Here is a 16,368-nt window from a genome sequence, read left to right on the forward strand (position 1 = left end):
CTCATCAAAACTATATGCAACTGCTGAGATAAGATTTCTTGGGCCAATTTTCAAAAGTGATTCAGAGTATATTGGTACTGCAGTTATCATGAAGACAACGGCACTATGCAGACATATATCCAAGCTAGCTTTAACCTGCCTAGCTCAGGCACTACTGGCAATATGAGCACAGCAGCAAGAAGCTCAGCGTGGGGGAAGCAGCTCACACTCAGTTTCCAGGGTAGATTTTGAGCCTGCACTGAATCCTGGGATGCTGGTGCTTATATGGTTCTTGCAGCATGAGAAAAGAACTGAGTTGAATATTACTACTTCTTTTTTTTTAAATGAACAAAAATAATTACCTCTTATAATATAGATGAGGAACTCTTCAGACTTGAACTCCACACCTTCAACTGTTGTTTTGCATGTATATGAGCCTGCAGGAAAATTCCCAATGAAGCCTTGCTTGCTGTCATAGAAGGCATAGACAGCCTTGTCTAAACTGTTAATTAAAGTCACTTGAGCATTTGGGTCGCTTGTACGACACGGGATAATGGTAGGATCGCCTTCTTCTACTAAGATGAACTGATCTTCTGGTATGGAAGGAACAAAAGGCATGTCTGGATCTGTGAAAAACAAGGAGCGGTTTTACACTGTCTTGTTTGTAGTAGGTCCATATACAAGAACAGGGATATCAATGACCAGTTGTAGATCTTAACTCAAATTAGCACAGCTCATCACACCATGTCTCCAGAGATTGCAGTTAAGGCATGCTAAATGGTATGTAGTATCTCATTTTTGCTTTCTGATGTGACATGTAGCAAGACTTTCAACCTAAGCGCAACTCAGGAAAAGCCTCCGTTGTGACAGTTCAGGAGGCAAAAGGAGAACAGCGAAAGACTCCAAGAAAAAAAAGCTAARAATTATTATTCCCCTTAGACCTGGTTCTGATATAATCCCATAGTGAGGACAAAAGGATATTAAGTGACAAAATGCAAGAAAAATCATTAATGAATGTAAAATGTTTGTGCAATTGCTGGGGAATAAAGTAAAGATGAATGCCCTTTCTCTATCACAGACAGCTCTGTCAAGATATATATGCAACAAGGATTTTAGGGCAGAATTTGGGCTTAAACATTCTATTTTTATGATACGAGATTTTGCACTCAGGTATAATATTCTCTGCATTAAAAATATATATTAAATAAAGATCCTGTCTTTTATTGGCACAGCTCATTCCTGTTCTTCTTCAGTTACATTTTTTTTTCCTTTGGTAATATTGGCTGTCCCCTAAATGGTATGTAAGCACTTCTAGAAAAACATCATTTTTAAAGTGAAAAAGTAGAAATCAGTTTGGAGTTGTTTATGGCTAACACCGTTAAAGCCACATTTCATCAAAAATAACTTCAAGTACTTATCTTTATGCATTTCTAACAAGTCCAACATTATGGCTATGAGGTATAGCTAATTATGGTCAGAGCATGTGGCTTCCAAAATATGATGTTCAACCATAAAAAAGCAAACAAACACCTGATGCTTGCATTTTTTTAAAAACCAACAAAATAGATGCCAACTTACCTACCCAACCAATCCCCATTCTGAATTTAAAACATAATTGCATAACATATCAAACTTCAGAACTACGCGCCTCAAATTATCTAAATTTGGCTGTTTGAAATGAACAAATAATCTCTGCTAGCCTGAAGTTCCTGAGCAAAGCTTTATAATGAAATGTAATAAATAGCAATACAAATCCTGCCAACAATAGAATTTGTGCTGCCCTGGCAGGCTCTTTGTAGCAATATTTCAAACACAGCACTCCCTCCCAAACGCTCTGCCAACTCCATGTATTTATTTTCCCAATGTAATTTGAAACAGAGATGGGATTCACCTAGTTTAGTTTTGTGTGTGCTTTTAGTGAAACCGGGATACTGTGTGAAGTCTCAAAGCAATCCGCCTTGGTTAGAGTGGGTTGCTGCCACCCATTGCCCTCCTAATTCACTGCAGGAAAAAACAATTGTAAAGACAGACTTTATAGCGGGAACAGAAACATTCTCTATAATTTGGAGAAAAAGATATGTTTCTGCATTTCTGACATCTTTCTGACATCTGAACAAATTACAGGGTGTCTCTGCCCTGCATATCTGGTAGGCTGAAATCTAGAGGCATTTAAAATTTGAAGCAAAAAAMCCCACTCTTCTTGAAGGAATCTTCTGTCTCTTGTCTTTATATTCCTTTGTTATGTGGAAACCTCTGAGTTAAGTAAGTTACAAGACTGTTTAACAGCATCAAAATCTTTTGGTGGTTTGTTTAGAGCTGTTTGGAAATTGAGATACATGTGCCAAAGCCTCTGTAGCCTCTGCTGAAAACTGTTGTTGCTTCAAGAATGAATACTAACACTTCAAGTTCATTGTGGGAAATGTAGAGGAAATCTTGGAAGAATCACTTCAGTCAAATCACACATCATGATCTTCACGAACTTAATACTGTGGCAAAATAGCTTTAAAAGATCTCTTTGGTGCACTCTGCCTTTTTCCCTTTCACCATCTTCCTCGCCGTTTCAGACATTATTTCCTTCACAACATATTTAAGCTTTACAGGATAATTTGCATTCTCTTCTTCATTCTTTCATTTCCTGTTCAAAATATTTACTGCAAATTCACCAGCCTGATCTTCTGTGATCCTGCAGTTCTGCCGCTCATGCCCTGAGCTCCAGCCAATGCTCAGGAAACATCTCGATAGCACTTTACAAAGGCAGTCAGTCGACTATGGCTCAGCCTGGGGTGCCTATCTCAGCTACCACAAAAAAGATTTTGATCCCATCACCAGCACAGAAAGCTGTTAAAGGAATTTGCAAGTGGAACAAAGAGGTGGGAGGGCAAAGCTCCTGGCTGGTACTTGTAAAAATAAGGGATGCCGTTTCTTTTGGGTCCAAGAGATTTTCCATTACTAAAGGGAACGGTAGCACGGGGACAAGGAAGGCTGTGTTTGCTATGAAAATTATAGGGCACTGCTAGAAATGATGCTTGGAAACACCATATTTTTGATCTTGCATCAGACTGACCAACAGTAACATTTCTTGTGTTGACATCTTTTGTGACAGCCACCCCAAGACAGCTCTGCTGCTTTTTTTATCGCCTTGCTTCCTGCGCCCTGTGCACATGTGGGCACTTTCCAGCAAGTGTTCGGTCAGAAATTCCCTTTTCTCTTCTGATTGTCAGTTCAAGCCTTGTTCAGGCTAAAAATCAGAAAAGGCCTTTAGCATCTGGTGACTGCTTTAGTGTCAAACATGATGCTGGTTTGCTCAGTACAAGTCCCAAAACGTCCACCAAAGTCTCCCTTGAAACAACCAGCATCAGCGTTACTCTGCGGGGAATTGCGAGAGTGGGGGCCAGGCCTTGGGCAGACACGAGGTCTGAACACTCTCCTGCAGAGCTTCTCCAAGCTGAGTTGTGGCTTGCCCTGGCCACCATGGCCAATTTGCCCAGCCCTTGGTGGTCAGGAGACTTCAGGCTATGAGGTTGCAAATTCACCCCTCTTCTTGAGAACTAAAACTCTTACCAGAGAAGTGGAAAAAAATAAAAAGAAAGAGGAATGTATCCATAGACTCAGAGGGGCTGCTCTTGATTTACATGTTAGGAAATGGCCATGGAGGTTATTTATCTTCACCTCACAGCAAATTGCTACTATTACATATCTTCTAAACAGCCACGTTACAGCCCTTCCGTTCAAACCTGTGAGTTTTGCTGTTACATCCCCCACTTACCAGGTACATAAATGTAGATGTCCTTCCCTTCCACTTCCCCATCCTCCACTTGAGTGTGATTGTAATAGCAAACGTACAAGCCAGTATGCGCGGCTGAGGCATTTCCTACTTCCAGCACTGTCACGAAGAGGCCACTGTTGTTCTCTTCATGTCTGATGTCTATCCTGTGGCTTCCCTCGGTCACTGGGTACTGCCAGCTCACTTCGCTGTCTCCAGAGCATTTCAGTGTGAAATTGGAATTCAGCTGTACAACCATTTTGTTTCTACTGGGAACAATAGTCGGCAGAGGAAGCTGGCAAAATGTTAGAAACGGTCCTGCAAAAAGAATGGAATAAACAGCACATGAACACACAGACCATCCTCGGCACAGGGATGTGAAAGAATGAAGAACAGATCCACAGCAGACACTTTTATGACAATTTCTGACACACTGATATCTCAGAACATTTGCCTTTGTTAAAAGCCAGAGCTCTTCCCAATGAAGGGCAAATGGCTTCCTTTGAAATGCAAAGTAGAGAAATGTTTGCTTGCTGAGTTTGGTTTGGCAAATCAAGAGGTGAAAGATGGAGGTGAAGTTAGAGATGGCTCCCAATCCACAGCTCAGCTTCCCCGCCCCAAATGTGGGCACTGCTTTGCTGCAGGCCAGTGAATCCCCCCTGAGGCTCGTGGTTCCCTGGCATTTTACAAGCTGCTCTGCAGAGCCTTACAGTAATGGTCAGGAAATCAGCAGTTCTGTGAGCCTATGAGGAAGCTCACAATTGACAGTCAGTTCAAAATTTAGAAGCCATTTCTGTAGGCCAACACCTGCCCTTTACATCTGGCTTCTGTTTCTGTGAAGGGCTGGAGCAGGAGCTCAGTTCCAAACTTCATGCATCAGGTCTACCCCCAGCCAAAATGTACAGAAAGTTTATAGCGAAATAAAACTGTAATTCACTGAACTAGTTGTTGTAGATTGCACTGCTTTTCAGATGCAGTCTAGATTTATAGGGTCAGAATCTCAAGCCTATGCAGTTTGTAGGTGGTCTAGTACAGGTTCAACTCCCAGAAGAAAAATTAGAGGATCCACATCCTAAGCCCCACAGAAGGAGAGAAAACAGAATTCACCAGGCAGACAGATTTGCTGTTTCAGTCTACCAAATATCCTGCACAAAACCTATACGGTAGTCCGTGATAAAAAGGCATTTAGGCCCATGGTGTGAAAGTGGGCTCTGTGCAATAAACTGGCTGTAGGCATCCAGACTTTCTTTGAAACCCGTTTCTCACTTTTGCACGTTATCTCGGTCTACAGGCCCTTTCTATATTTGGCACCCTGTGGCCAATCCTGCCCTCCCCTCCCACCGCCACTCGCTCAGCAGATGTGGCCGGCTCGACAGGCAGCCCAGCTAGTGTGGTTATGTGGTGTGGCGTGGGAGGATACGGGGAGCCCACACAGGCAGGCTCGTCTGTACCAGGCTGCTGGAGAAACTCCAGGGTGGCAGGGCTAGGACAGCCGTAGGTACATGGAGCCATTTTCCCTGTGAAGGCAGGCAAACCATGCAGGAGGTTACAGGAGCTGTAGAGGTGCCAAAGTAGCTGGCACAGGCTAGCAAAAGTCCTACTGTCTTCTCAGTAGTTCTTGTCTCAGCTACCAAAGACAAGGCCAGAAGAATGGGGGCTGTAGCCAGCTGCCAACCATTTGGCATTTGTTATTGCAGATGCAAAAAATGCAAACTTAAATATGGATTTACAAAGGAGTAGGGATGGAGAGGCTTAGAGGACTGAGGAATATTACCTGTGAAGAAACATCCCAGGATCAGGAATGTCCTTGGGGAAGTACCCATAGCTATCAACAACTGAAACAGAAAGAAGGAAGAACGAGCTAGTTAACAGACTGGTAACAGATGTAAGAGTTTGCAGCAACCCGAGTGCCCCAGGCCAGCTTCCSTGCGCTCTGCAGAGCACCACAGAGAGGAATGGCCCTGGCAACTTGGCCCTGCACCGCAGCACTCCTGCGAGGTGCACAGGGCTGGAGTCGGACCCCCTGCATGGGGAATGAAGCTGGGAACCATGACATCTTCTCTCCACTGACAGTGTAAGGAGCCAGGTCCTGCCCCTCATCCTTTTGAGCCTGGAAGTTATGCTGGGCACAAAGCTGAAGGGAGGTGCTTGCAGCTGCGACCAGCTCTGGTGCCCCCCACAGCCTCCAGGACAGAGCCTGCCAAAACACCCCTGCACAGATGCAGTATCTCCACACAAGCCTGTGAGGATGCAATGGCTTTATGCAAGAAGTTCTGACTTCTTAGCTGCAAGCTGATTCTATGGGAGAAAAGCCATATTTAAAAGCTACTTTTATTACAAACAAACAGTACTATCATCAGTGATATTCCTTTTGCCATTGCACATATGCATATATATAGTTTACTGAATACAACAGTGTTTACTTCACATTTAGCAAGAGTACCCTTGATCAAGAGACATGCTGCCTAAAACTTACACTAAAATTTTCTAATCGAATAAACATATGACAAACTGTAGGCCTGTGTTACCATTCATAGAGCATCTCTTTCCCCTAACAGTGTGAAGAGTCATAGATTATTTGAGATAATTTCAGCTTTCAAACAAATAATTATAAGGCATCAGCCTCAAAGTGGCAAAAACAGAAATAAGCATCTATGTAATTTTTTGCCATCTAATCACATTTCTGCTCAAAACCCTCAACCAGCCTGCTAGGTAATTCCCAAAGGAAAAGCTCCTACAGCCCCTGCTCCCATTAAATCAATGGATGTGTTGTTAGTGATTTTAACAGAAATTGAATTTGGCCCAGAGCCAATATAGATTAAATAAAGACTGTACAGAAGAGCCTCTGAAACTCGAATCAAGGAGTAAATAAAAGGATGATGTGCCAAGACAGGGACTACTTTTCAACGGTCCTGGACAGTTTCTATTCACCCTCTGGTATTCAAACTCCTGGTTCTGAGACAGGAAAGCACGTAGGTGCATCTCATTATTAAGACTATGCCAGTGTTGGACAGGAATTAAATGATTACCAAATGCCAGGGAGTATTTCTGACCTAGTCCCTCTTTCCTCATCCAACATGTGGAATAGGCTGTGGTCTTTTGCAAAGCAAAAAGTGTTTGATACTACAATAAAACATGAAGGTCTCAGAAGCAGGATTAGAAGACTTACAAACTACAAGTCCAAAAAAAACATGCACAAACAACTTCAGAAATTCGACTGACAACATTCCAGCAGAGACAAGCCATTTTGCCTGATTCTTCAATTAGCAGTAACTGCCATGTGTTTATGTGTCTGTCTCCCATTGATAACAGATTCTTGGACATCAAAGAAGTCTCTTGGCTTCAGTCTCCTTACTCATTTTTATCACATTTCTATCCTGTAATTTTTCAGATAAAATAACCCACTGTAAATCATGAAAGAATTCCCATGGTCTGCTTTATTGATCTGACTACTAAGTTCCCAAGATCCACAAGACAATGTTACCCTGCTGTCTGCCAAATTTCCTTCTGCCTTTTCTGTCTGAAAAGGCAGATCTCTTTCCCAATGCATTGTTTTTCCAGAGTTTTCAATGCAAGTCATGCAGCACAGAATGAGAAAACACAAAGTTAACTCATCTCTTACACAACGAGTAAGTCTGAAGAAGCTCTGCTGAAGTGGACTTACACTGTTCCTGTGTGAGTATGGGTGGACTGAAGCCCCGTGAATACACTGATGTAAATCCAGGTGATGACATGTATTTCCAAAGTGCTACTTGTAATTCACTTATGCAGGCTGCCATAAAAATCAATAAGAGCTGAGGGCCTCAATCTACTGTTGCAGTTTAAATCACAAGGACTTACTAAATTTGCATTTTCCAGCTGGTTATTCTTTTGGAACCTATAGCTTTGGTCTTTCCTCAATGATCTATTAATCTCAGCAAGGCTCAGAGCAACACCTACCCACTGGGAAAGACAGAATAATACACTAATGAGTCATCATCATCCACATTCAAAATCTATTTGAATTGGATTTAATCACATTGCATGTCTGACATTAGTCCTGTCTCCGGTGTATCCTGGCACATTGGTGCTGCAGTGAAGTGTTAATACAGGTACAATTTCACACTGCTGTTCTGGGCGAAGGAGAGCTTACTCATTCCCACAACAGCAAGCCTGAAGCACCAAGCAGGTATGCTTACCTTTTCTTGTTTATTTACTATCACCTAATTTTTGCATACACTGATTTGGCTTTTTTTTTTAACCTTCCTTTTGATGGAGCAGCCCTCTTTGTCCCAAATCACCCAAACCTCAGTTGAGTCTAGCCCTGAGTAAACATGCCAGGTTCAGTTCCTAACATCACCCCATCGAACCATAAATTGGTGTAAGCTCACTGAAGCTCACTGAAGCCAGTAGGCTTATGCAACCTGAAAGCCCACTATTGGTAGCACACACACAATGTAAGTTTAATCAAGCCTTAATTCCTTGCATACCTTGAACATTGTTAGTTAATATAGAAACATGGAAGTGTATAAAAAAAGGAAAAAAAAAAAAAAGCTAAATCATGCCATGAAGGGTTTGCCAAACTCTGTGGAAGCAGATTACCCAGAATAAAAGTCATTGCATCTACTTTAACCATAGGGTCTGACTGAGATTTGGTATCTCTGTTGTGTGCTTTAATGATAAAAAATTAGGAAAGGAACATCAGAACTTTTACTGTCAAGGAGCCAATCTTCCAAATCCTCACTGCCAAGCTTGGGGCTTTCTACCAAGAGTGGTTTCATTGACTGCTGTTGAAGCCAAACTAAAATCAATATCCAGAATGTCAATGGAAATATGTTTTAGAAAATGTTGATATTCCTAACCAATTGTTTTACATGAACTAGAGAGAAAGCATTGTGGTGGGGGAAAAAGATTTACTACCGTAAATCAAATAAAGAACTCTTTCAAGACAGAAAAATATCGCATCTATTAGAAAAACTACTGGAGACTAGCAAACTCATTTCCTGTCAGCTACCGAGGCACTACATTTCATCCTCTTGGCCACAGGATGGCAATGTTGATCCACATTAATGAGCCAAATTTCTTGTCTAGCAGAAGAAAACGTTAGTCTCCAACATAGCAGATGGGATCTAAACTAGATCTCCTGGATCAACTTAAAATTCAAATTACTTACATTTTCATTTTATGCGAGTTCCACTTTTTGAAAAAAAAAAGATTCCTATTGCTCTGTATTTACATAAGCAATGTGACAGTAGTTGGGATGCAAATCTTGGTACGTAATAACGCGATTATCCTTGTTATGAGAAGGGCTGGATACTTTCAGTGGCAATTTTGTCAGTGCGGCAGTCTGTCCTTCTGGGAAAACCAAGCTTTCCTAGGAAGACTTAAGGCCAGCCTAAGAGGAGATCATTTCCTCCTTGTGATATACTTCACTAGCTGAATGTAAATGTTCAGACAGGACCTCCTGAAATTTTTCTTGGTTCTTAATTCCCGTGCTCAGAGGACTCCACAAAAGCAGAACTGCCCTGCACAGTGAACAGGAGGCTCTGAAGGTTTCACTGGGGAAAGGCACAAACAAGAAAAGAAAATCTCTTCGTACCTTGAAAAAGCCTGGCACAAGTATTTTCCTAAACTGAGGTTTCTTCCACATCCCTTTACAAGTGTTTGTATCCAGCATAGCCTGTACGCTTCTTCTGAGCCATGTGGGAGTAGCTAGAGCTGTGCAGGAATAAGTAACTACGCAGCGAGCCTAGCACAGTGCTGGGCTCTTGCAGGGTGCTTCTTGCTGTGCAGGGCGCAGCGCAGACAGCTGCTCTCCTAAGAGCCTTCCAGCCAAGAGGCCAGACTCCACCAGTCTGGGTGCTAAAGGTGGGAAGGTATTGGCAAAGTCTAAATTTCCTTAAAGGTCTTTCCAGACTGTCTCAGTAGTCAAAGACTGGCACTTCCAAGGAATCAGATAAGGACCTTCAGAGAACACTTCAGATCCCAACTTAGGCGCTCAGAAGCACTGCATGGAAAAAACAATCCATCTCTGTTGATTGAGGATCTAGGAAGCCAGCCCTTGTGAACCTCTCCCTTGGGTGCCCATGCAAAGTTGTTTTGACTTGAAAGAGGTGAATCAAGCAGGAGAGTGAGGCAAGAGGGAGAGAAGGGACTGCTTACTTCTTTTAAATTATCATCAATTCTTGTCAGCAACAGAAAAATGATCTCTCAGAAGTCATGCCCTGATCTTTAAAATAAGTGAAGTAAACATATTCTATTAAAGTTTTCAGAGTTCACATGTAGGCCATTCTGGCCATGGTGAACAAAGGATACAAGCAAGGCAAGGTTTGCATAAGGTAACCATTTTACATTCTTTTTTAGACCAAGTGATACAGTTGGAAATAACCAACAAGGTCTGTGGTATGCAAGTCTTTTTTGGCCTATACAAATGACACTCAAATCCTAGCTTGATACTGTAGTACTGGGGAGAGGTATTTTATTCAAATATTTATTACTTCCTGCTTTCCTGAAACCTAATACACTTATATTACTCTCAACAATCTTCCATACATCAAGCAGCAAATAACAGAAAGATGGCCCCAGTGTCCGATCACTGCTGTACTGGCACACCTTTGGCCCACTGATGCCTGCAGAGCGGTACCAGAACAAGAAGTCTCATTTTAAGCGATGGGTGACTGCCTGCAAGCTGGGAGAGCTGTTTTACTTGCGGACTCCTAAATCCCAGTGCTTTGTACGATCTCACTTTTCTTTAAACTTTTTTTCAAGCCCTGAGAGGGAGGTTGACTAAACCACTGTTTAGCAGAGGGCCTTTCTAAAATGCTCATTGTTATCTAGAAGCTAAAAGTGAAGTCCCTTGCTGGGAGATCTTCCTCTCTCGCTTCTAGACCCATAATTAAAAGCCAGATCTCCACAATTCACATTTTGCTGCAGCCACTGACAGAGGAACCTTTGATGCTTGTCTCCTTGTTTTGCCAGATCCCATCTCCTGCCCCGTCCAGGGACACCGAGACGACGCTGGGACGCTGGGGGTGCCCGGGGGTGCCCCCGCCTCGCCGTTGCCCCCAGCCCCACTTGGCAGCGCACAAACCAGGGGAAGGGCGGTGAGAGGGGAGCGGGGCTGGCCCACAGCAGCGGGTCCCCTGCCCCAGGCACCCCGCCACAGAGCGCCGCCCGGCCGGGGGCACCCGCGCTATCAGCCTGCTCAGTCTGGGGTGGGAGGGGTTACATTCACACCCTCCAGCCCCCCCACTGTGGGGTGTCCTTGCCAGCCCCGGCGTGGCTCACAGGGAGCCCCGAGAGAGCAGGAGAAGCTCCGTTTCTCGGCAGCGCCAGGCGCCGGCTGCTAGCGATGCGGGCGCCCAGAGGCTGCCCGGGACACGCAGCAAACCTAGCAGCGATGGCAGCTCCCAGCCCGGCTCTGTTTGTCTACAAAACAATAGGAAAGGCTTTGCCAAGCTGGAGCAAATTTTTTTACGCGAGGTAGCCAGGAAAAAGAAAAGGGAGACGGGGAGAAGGAGAGGGCAAGAGCAAACGCGCGTTTCCCTCCGGAGCTGATTAAATGAGGCTGGCGCTCCGACTTGAGAGCTCCGGGCTTCTTTTCTCAGCCCTCTCCGTCGGGCAAGGCACGGACCTTCCCGCAACCCCTCGGAAGACTGCACACACTCCCCCCCCCACCGGGAGGCCGGGGGGCAGCCGGGAATCGCCGGGGGCACAGACGGTATCGTGTCGCGGGTCGGAGCAGCAGGGCTAAGGGAGAGCGACGTGCGCGCAGCCCCGCCGACGTGTCCGTCAGGCCCGACCGGCCCGGGGCGATGCCAGCCCGTCGCGGCCGGCGGGGTCCGGGCGCCGGCGGCGAGCTAGGCGGCTGCACGATTTGCAAGAGACGCGCCGAAAAGGCCGTCGAGGGGCGCGAGAAGCGTGCCCGGGGCTCGGGGGGCGGCCAGGGCACCGGCCGCTGCCCCGCAGCTGCCTCCCGCCGTCCGCCGGGATGTGGGCAAGCCCCTGGGGCCGGCTGCTGCGGCTCTGGGGCTGCTGCTGCCTCGCGAAATCTGTCGCTGCTCGCTCCAGGAAAAGCTGTCCAAGTCCTGTTCTCTGGAACGGCTCCTGGGCTGCTGGATCCCCGTCCAAAAATGTTGAGCAATGCCGCGGACAGCCAGAAAGCCATTTCCTACTTGCTCCTAGGGCTTTCCAGGGGACTCCAGCCTGGCAAAGGCTGGCAAGTTTGCAACCTCCGCGCTTGACAAAATCCATACGGTGGCCGCGAAGACTCTGCCGCCCCCGGGATACGAAGCGGTGGGCTCCGGGAGTCCGGTGGGGAGGAGTGGGGCTGGTTCCCGTTGCAAGCGGGACTGTAAGCTGGAAAGCCTCCAGGTACCAGTCGGGCTGCCTGAATTCAGCATCTTCCCTTCCGCCGAGACGTGTAAAAAAGACGCGCGTCGGGATGGAGCTGTGCTTGCCTGGGCGGGGTGGATTTGTGCGTCCCCTTCCCGGGGTCCCAGGCTCTTTAGCCTACCCCGTCGGGGGGACTTAGGTGGGGAAGGGGGCTCTAAAAAGGGGAAGGTGGTGAAAAACAAAGAATGGGGGGAGGGACCGGAGAGCAGTGGGGGTGAAGAAAGCAAGGGCAGAGGTGGGGATTAAACGGATTGCGAGAAGAGGGGGAGGGCTGGCCGCGACCCTACCTCACTTCGATGGTGCTTGTCCCCCCGTCCGTCCCCGGGCGGGCACCGCCGCAGCCCGCGGAGCCCGTTGGGGCTCTCTGGCCCCCGCGGCAGGAGCGCGGCGCGGTGGCCCCGCCGCCCCAATGTGTTTGTCATTAGCGCCGCCCGCGCCGCCGCCGCGCCCGACGGCCCGCGGAGCGCCGCGCAGAGCGCCGCGGGCCCCAGCGCCCGCCGCCGTCTGCGCCCCGCCGAGGCTCCGCGGGCAGAGCATGAGAAAAGCCCACATAAATAAGGCGGGGGGGGGAGAAAAACAAACAAACAAACAAACAAAAAAAAAAAGAAGAAGAAGGAGGAAGGATGGAAAAAAAAGGTGGGAAAATTCCCCCTCACCTCTTACCTTCTCCTTTGTAATCCGCAGTTACAACCCTGCAAATTGTAAAGTATCCAAAATATGTCCACGTCTTTTGTGACTTTCCCCGCTCCGCCGCGCTCTTTCCCTCCCGCTCGCCCTCCCTCCAGATCCAACTGTAATGGTCTCACAAACCGCGTCCCGTAATTGATTCAATGTTATAGTCCATCCTTCCAAAACTAATCATTTGCTTTAAGTAAATAGCTGTCAGGAAATGAAGCCCCCTCCGGCCCCTTCAGAATAAGAGCCGCGCTGGCGCGCTCGGCGCCCCCAGCCCCGCGGCCGCGGGCGGGCGTCCCGGCGGCGGGCTCTTACGCAGGCAGGGGGGTCAGTCTCAGCCTCCAGATTTCACCAGCCTTGCAGAGGAGGGGGGAGGTTAGCCATATGGCAGGGGCGAGGGGGAGGAAAGGGGGAATCTGAGAGTTTTGCACTGCAGGGGGAAAAAAAAAAGTTGCATGAAAACTCAGAGTGTTCCCAATTTCATGAATGAGCCTTCCTCCTCAGACCCTCTAGGAAGGTGGGTCAGGCGCCGGGCTCGGTGTCCACGGTCACAGTGTGAGTTTATGGATGAGGAGTTTGATCTGGAAACGAATTTGCAGCTTCCTCAGGTCCTTTGTACACTACTGAGCTTGGGCTTGATATAGAGAGCTGGATGGACGGCTGGGTGCCAGCCAGAAGCAGGAGGCACTGAGAGAGGGGGAAAGACGAATCACTAATATTTATGAATGAAAGACACAACGAAAGGTAACCTTCACAAGGAGCCAGCCACACCAAAACCTGGCGCTCTGACGGGATCGCGAATGCTCTTCTACTCCTCTCTTGCTTTGGTTTGCTCAGCGCAAACAAAACCCAGTAATAACCAAGCCACGGGGCACTACCGCGGGCTGGAGGTGCCTGCGGAGGCGAGGGCTGCGCACGTTTGAGTTGGTCCTGTTTGAATACGCTCTGGACAGAGCTTTGATCCCCGCTGGGGAGAGTCGGGTATCTCCTCTTTGTTGGCTCTTGCTATTTGCTGGCGATAAGAGGTAGCCGTGGGAGTTTACAGGGAGCTGCTCTTGCCTTTTACTGGAGAGTCCGTGCGAAACGCGGCGCGGCGCCGCTGCCGGCGGCGGGCGATGCAGCGGCCGCGGGCGAGGGGGCAGTGCAGCCCCAGGAACGGGGCGCGCCGCGCCGCCGCCGCCGAGCCGCACCGCACCGCACCGCACCGCACCGCCGCCGCGGCTGCGCCCCGCGCTCGCCCCTCCCTCCCGCGCCCGCTTTTCTTGTCCCCCCCGGTTAGTGTTGCACAATAGAAAAGTTTGTTCTCAAAGTCAAGCAGCAGGATCCAGTGGTTTTTCTCTTTCCTAACAGAAGGAGAATTAAGCCTCTGCAGCGCAGATCCCCTGAAGGGAATGGGGGCAGAAACGAGAACCAACTTCTGTGAACAGCATGTTCAAGCTGAGGTCCCTCTGGCTGGGTTTGCAGGGTCCCCAGTGGTGCTCACAGCCTTCTGCGTGCTCTCCACTAGTGCATCCTCAGCCTGGGTGAGTGCACAATCCCGCTATTGCTTCCACATGTTCCTCCAGGAAATCATCGGAGTCAGATCTGTGAGCAGCCCCTTGTCCGGAATGCTAACAGGATACCGTAATGCTTGTGAATAAACAACAGGCTCCAAGCGAGCAAAAAGCAAGGCAAAAAGGCACTGCACCTTGGAATTATCTACCTTGGGGTGCAAGCAAACACAGCAGCCTCGACCCCCGTAATTTGTGGAGGCTGGAGCAGAAAAATCCTATCATTAATTTGGTCAGGGCTCTGGGTTCGAGCAGATTTAAGCGCCACGAAGATTTAAAGTTCAGATTGGTTGCAACAGCTCCCTCTGAGCTCTGAGGAGATTCTGCACGGTCGTCCTTCGTTTTGGTTGTGATTTATCGGCGTAGATGTATCTGGTTTAACGTGCAAAGCGATGAAGGTGACTCTTGGCTAAGTACCGTCAGGATCAGATGTAATGGGAGAGTTACTCTTGCAAAAAGAAAGAAGGAAAAGGAAGGGGTGAACGCGCCTTCTGGTTGCAATTACCTGCCTCATTTGAATAATGCCTTTGTCATGATCATTATCGAGCATTCGTTAACGGCTTCCATGTGGGATCTCGCAAGACAGAGCAAAAAATAAAAATTGCGAATTCGGCACTGGCAAAGCTGCCTGCGAGGCCAGCCTGACGCGGCGGGCGGGGAGCAGGCACAGGGGACGGGGCACGGGTGTCCCCGTCCGCCAGCTTCTCCTCGGCCGGCGAGGACCGCTCCGGGGGCAGCGCTGACGTTTCCCCCGACGTGGCTCCCCTTCCCGAAAGGCCGGAGCGCGCCGGCCCCGCGCCGGCCCCCCCGAGGAGGGCGAGGGCGAGGAGCCCCCCGCCGCGGCCGGCAGACCCCACAAGCCGCAGGGGAGCGGGACAGGGGGGCGGCAGGGTGCCCTGGGCAAGGCGGGGGCTGGGTTTCTCCCCGGGGTGGCGAGCAGCGGGAGGGACCCCCGGGCCCTGCCCGGCCCCCGGGAGCCGCGCCGGGCTTTGCCCCCGACCGCGGCGTGGGGCGAGGGGCCGCAGAGACGCCTGCAAGGGCGGAAAGCAGCTGGGCCGTTCCCCCGCGAAGCGCTGGGGGTGCCTATGGATTGGTCCCGAGCAGGGGAGGTGGTATTTAAAATAAACCCTTCAGGACGGCTCCGGAGCTAGCTCCCCCCTGCCCCGTGTGGCTCCGGCGGGTCCCGTCCAGGGGGGCGCGGGGGACTTGGGGTTACTGAAAGGACAGGCGGGGGGTGGGGGGATTTTCACCACTGCTGCCCCCAAGTCTCTCTCCTCTCCTCCCACCCTTCTCCCTCCCCCCATGCTGGAGCATAAGGCATCCTGCTAGCGTGTGTTTATGTGGCAACAGATGGAAGCTGCACGTCTTGAACAAAACTGGCGTCCGGGCTGGAGCCGCTCTCGCCTGTTTACGCTCCCAACGTGCCCCACGGGGTGGGCGCGGGCCGCCGGGCAGCTCCTACCCCAAGCCCACAGCGCCCGCGGGGGTCCGCGGCGAGGGCAGCGACGGGGCCGAGGAAAGCTACGTTTTCCCCTTTTTTCCAGGGCGGCTCTTTGCCGTCTCGGACTTTTCCAGAGGGGCAGGGAGCCTGCGAGAGGCCTCGCTCAGCCCCTCGGGAGGAGCCCCAATTTGCTACGCATAATGAGCCCTTTCCTGCAGCTCTCTCCCGAGGGTGAGCTGGGTTGAGTTTAACTAGCTGAAGGCTATTAGGCAGGCTAATAGGTGGTTAATTTGGACTCCGAGCGGCCGCGGGAGCGGCTACCCCTTCTGCAGCGCGCAGGGCGCAGTGCCGCCCGGCCGGCCCGCGGCGGGAGGCGGGCGACGGGGTGCCCCGGCCCAGGCCCCGCAGAAAAGCCCCGTTGAGGGGACGGGGCCTTTTTGTTGGTGGGAAGGGAGGTCTGCTTTTGATTACTGTTACCCCTGTTTAAGCGTTGGCAGCATTCACTTTGAGGCACGGTGCCGGCCCAGGTCGTCTGAAACCGCCTCGCAGCCCCAGCTGCGCTCCTCGCCACCCCTCAGCCCCGGCCG

At 49.4% G+C, this 16,368-nt stretch overlaps 1 protein-coding gene across 1 annotated transcript in view; it reads right to left on the reverse strand.

The window, feature by feature from the left end:
* PDGFRA (platelet derived growth factor receptor alpha) overlaps positions 1–12,894 on the reverse strand; it is a 34,505-nt gene extending 21,611 nt beyond the window's left edge. Inside the window, exons 1-4 of the mRNA XM_026083759.1 lie at positions 12,779–12,894; positions 5,517–5,577; positions 3,746–4,060; positions 342–605 (exon numbers count right to left, since the gene is read on the reverse strand). Of these exons, the coding sequence (XP_025939544.1) occupies positions 342–605; positions 3,746–4,060; positions 5,517–5,565 (628 nt within the window). The 5' untranslated portion in view covers positions 5,566–5,577; positions 12,779–12,894. The remainder of the gene's footprint in view (positions 1–341; positions 606–3,745; positions 4,061–5,516; positions 5,578–12,778) is intronic.
* Between the last annotated feature and the right edge of the window lie 3,474 nt (positions 12,895–16,368).

This window comes from Apteryx rowi, unplaced genomic scaffold (genome assembly GCF_003343035.1).
Source record: "Apteryx rowi isolate R43461 unplaced genomic scaffold, aptRow1 scaffold_614, whole genome shotgun sequence".
In the NCBI taxonomy this organism is placed as follows: Eukaryota; Metazoa; Chordata; class Aves; order Apterygiformes; family Apterygidae; genus Apteryx; species Apteryx rowi.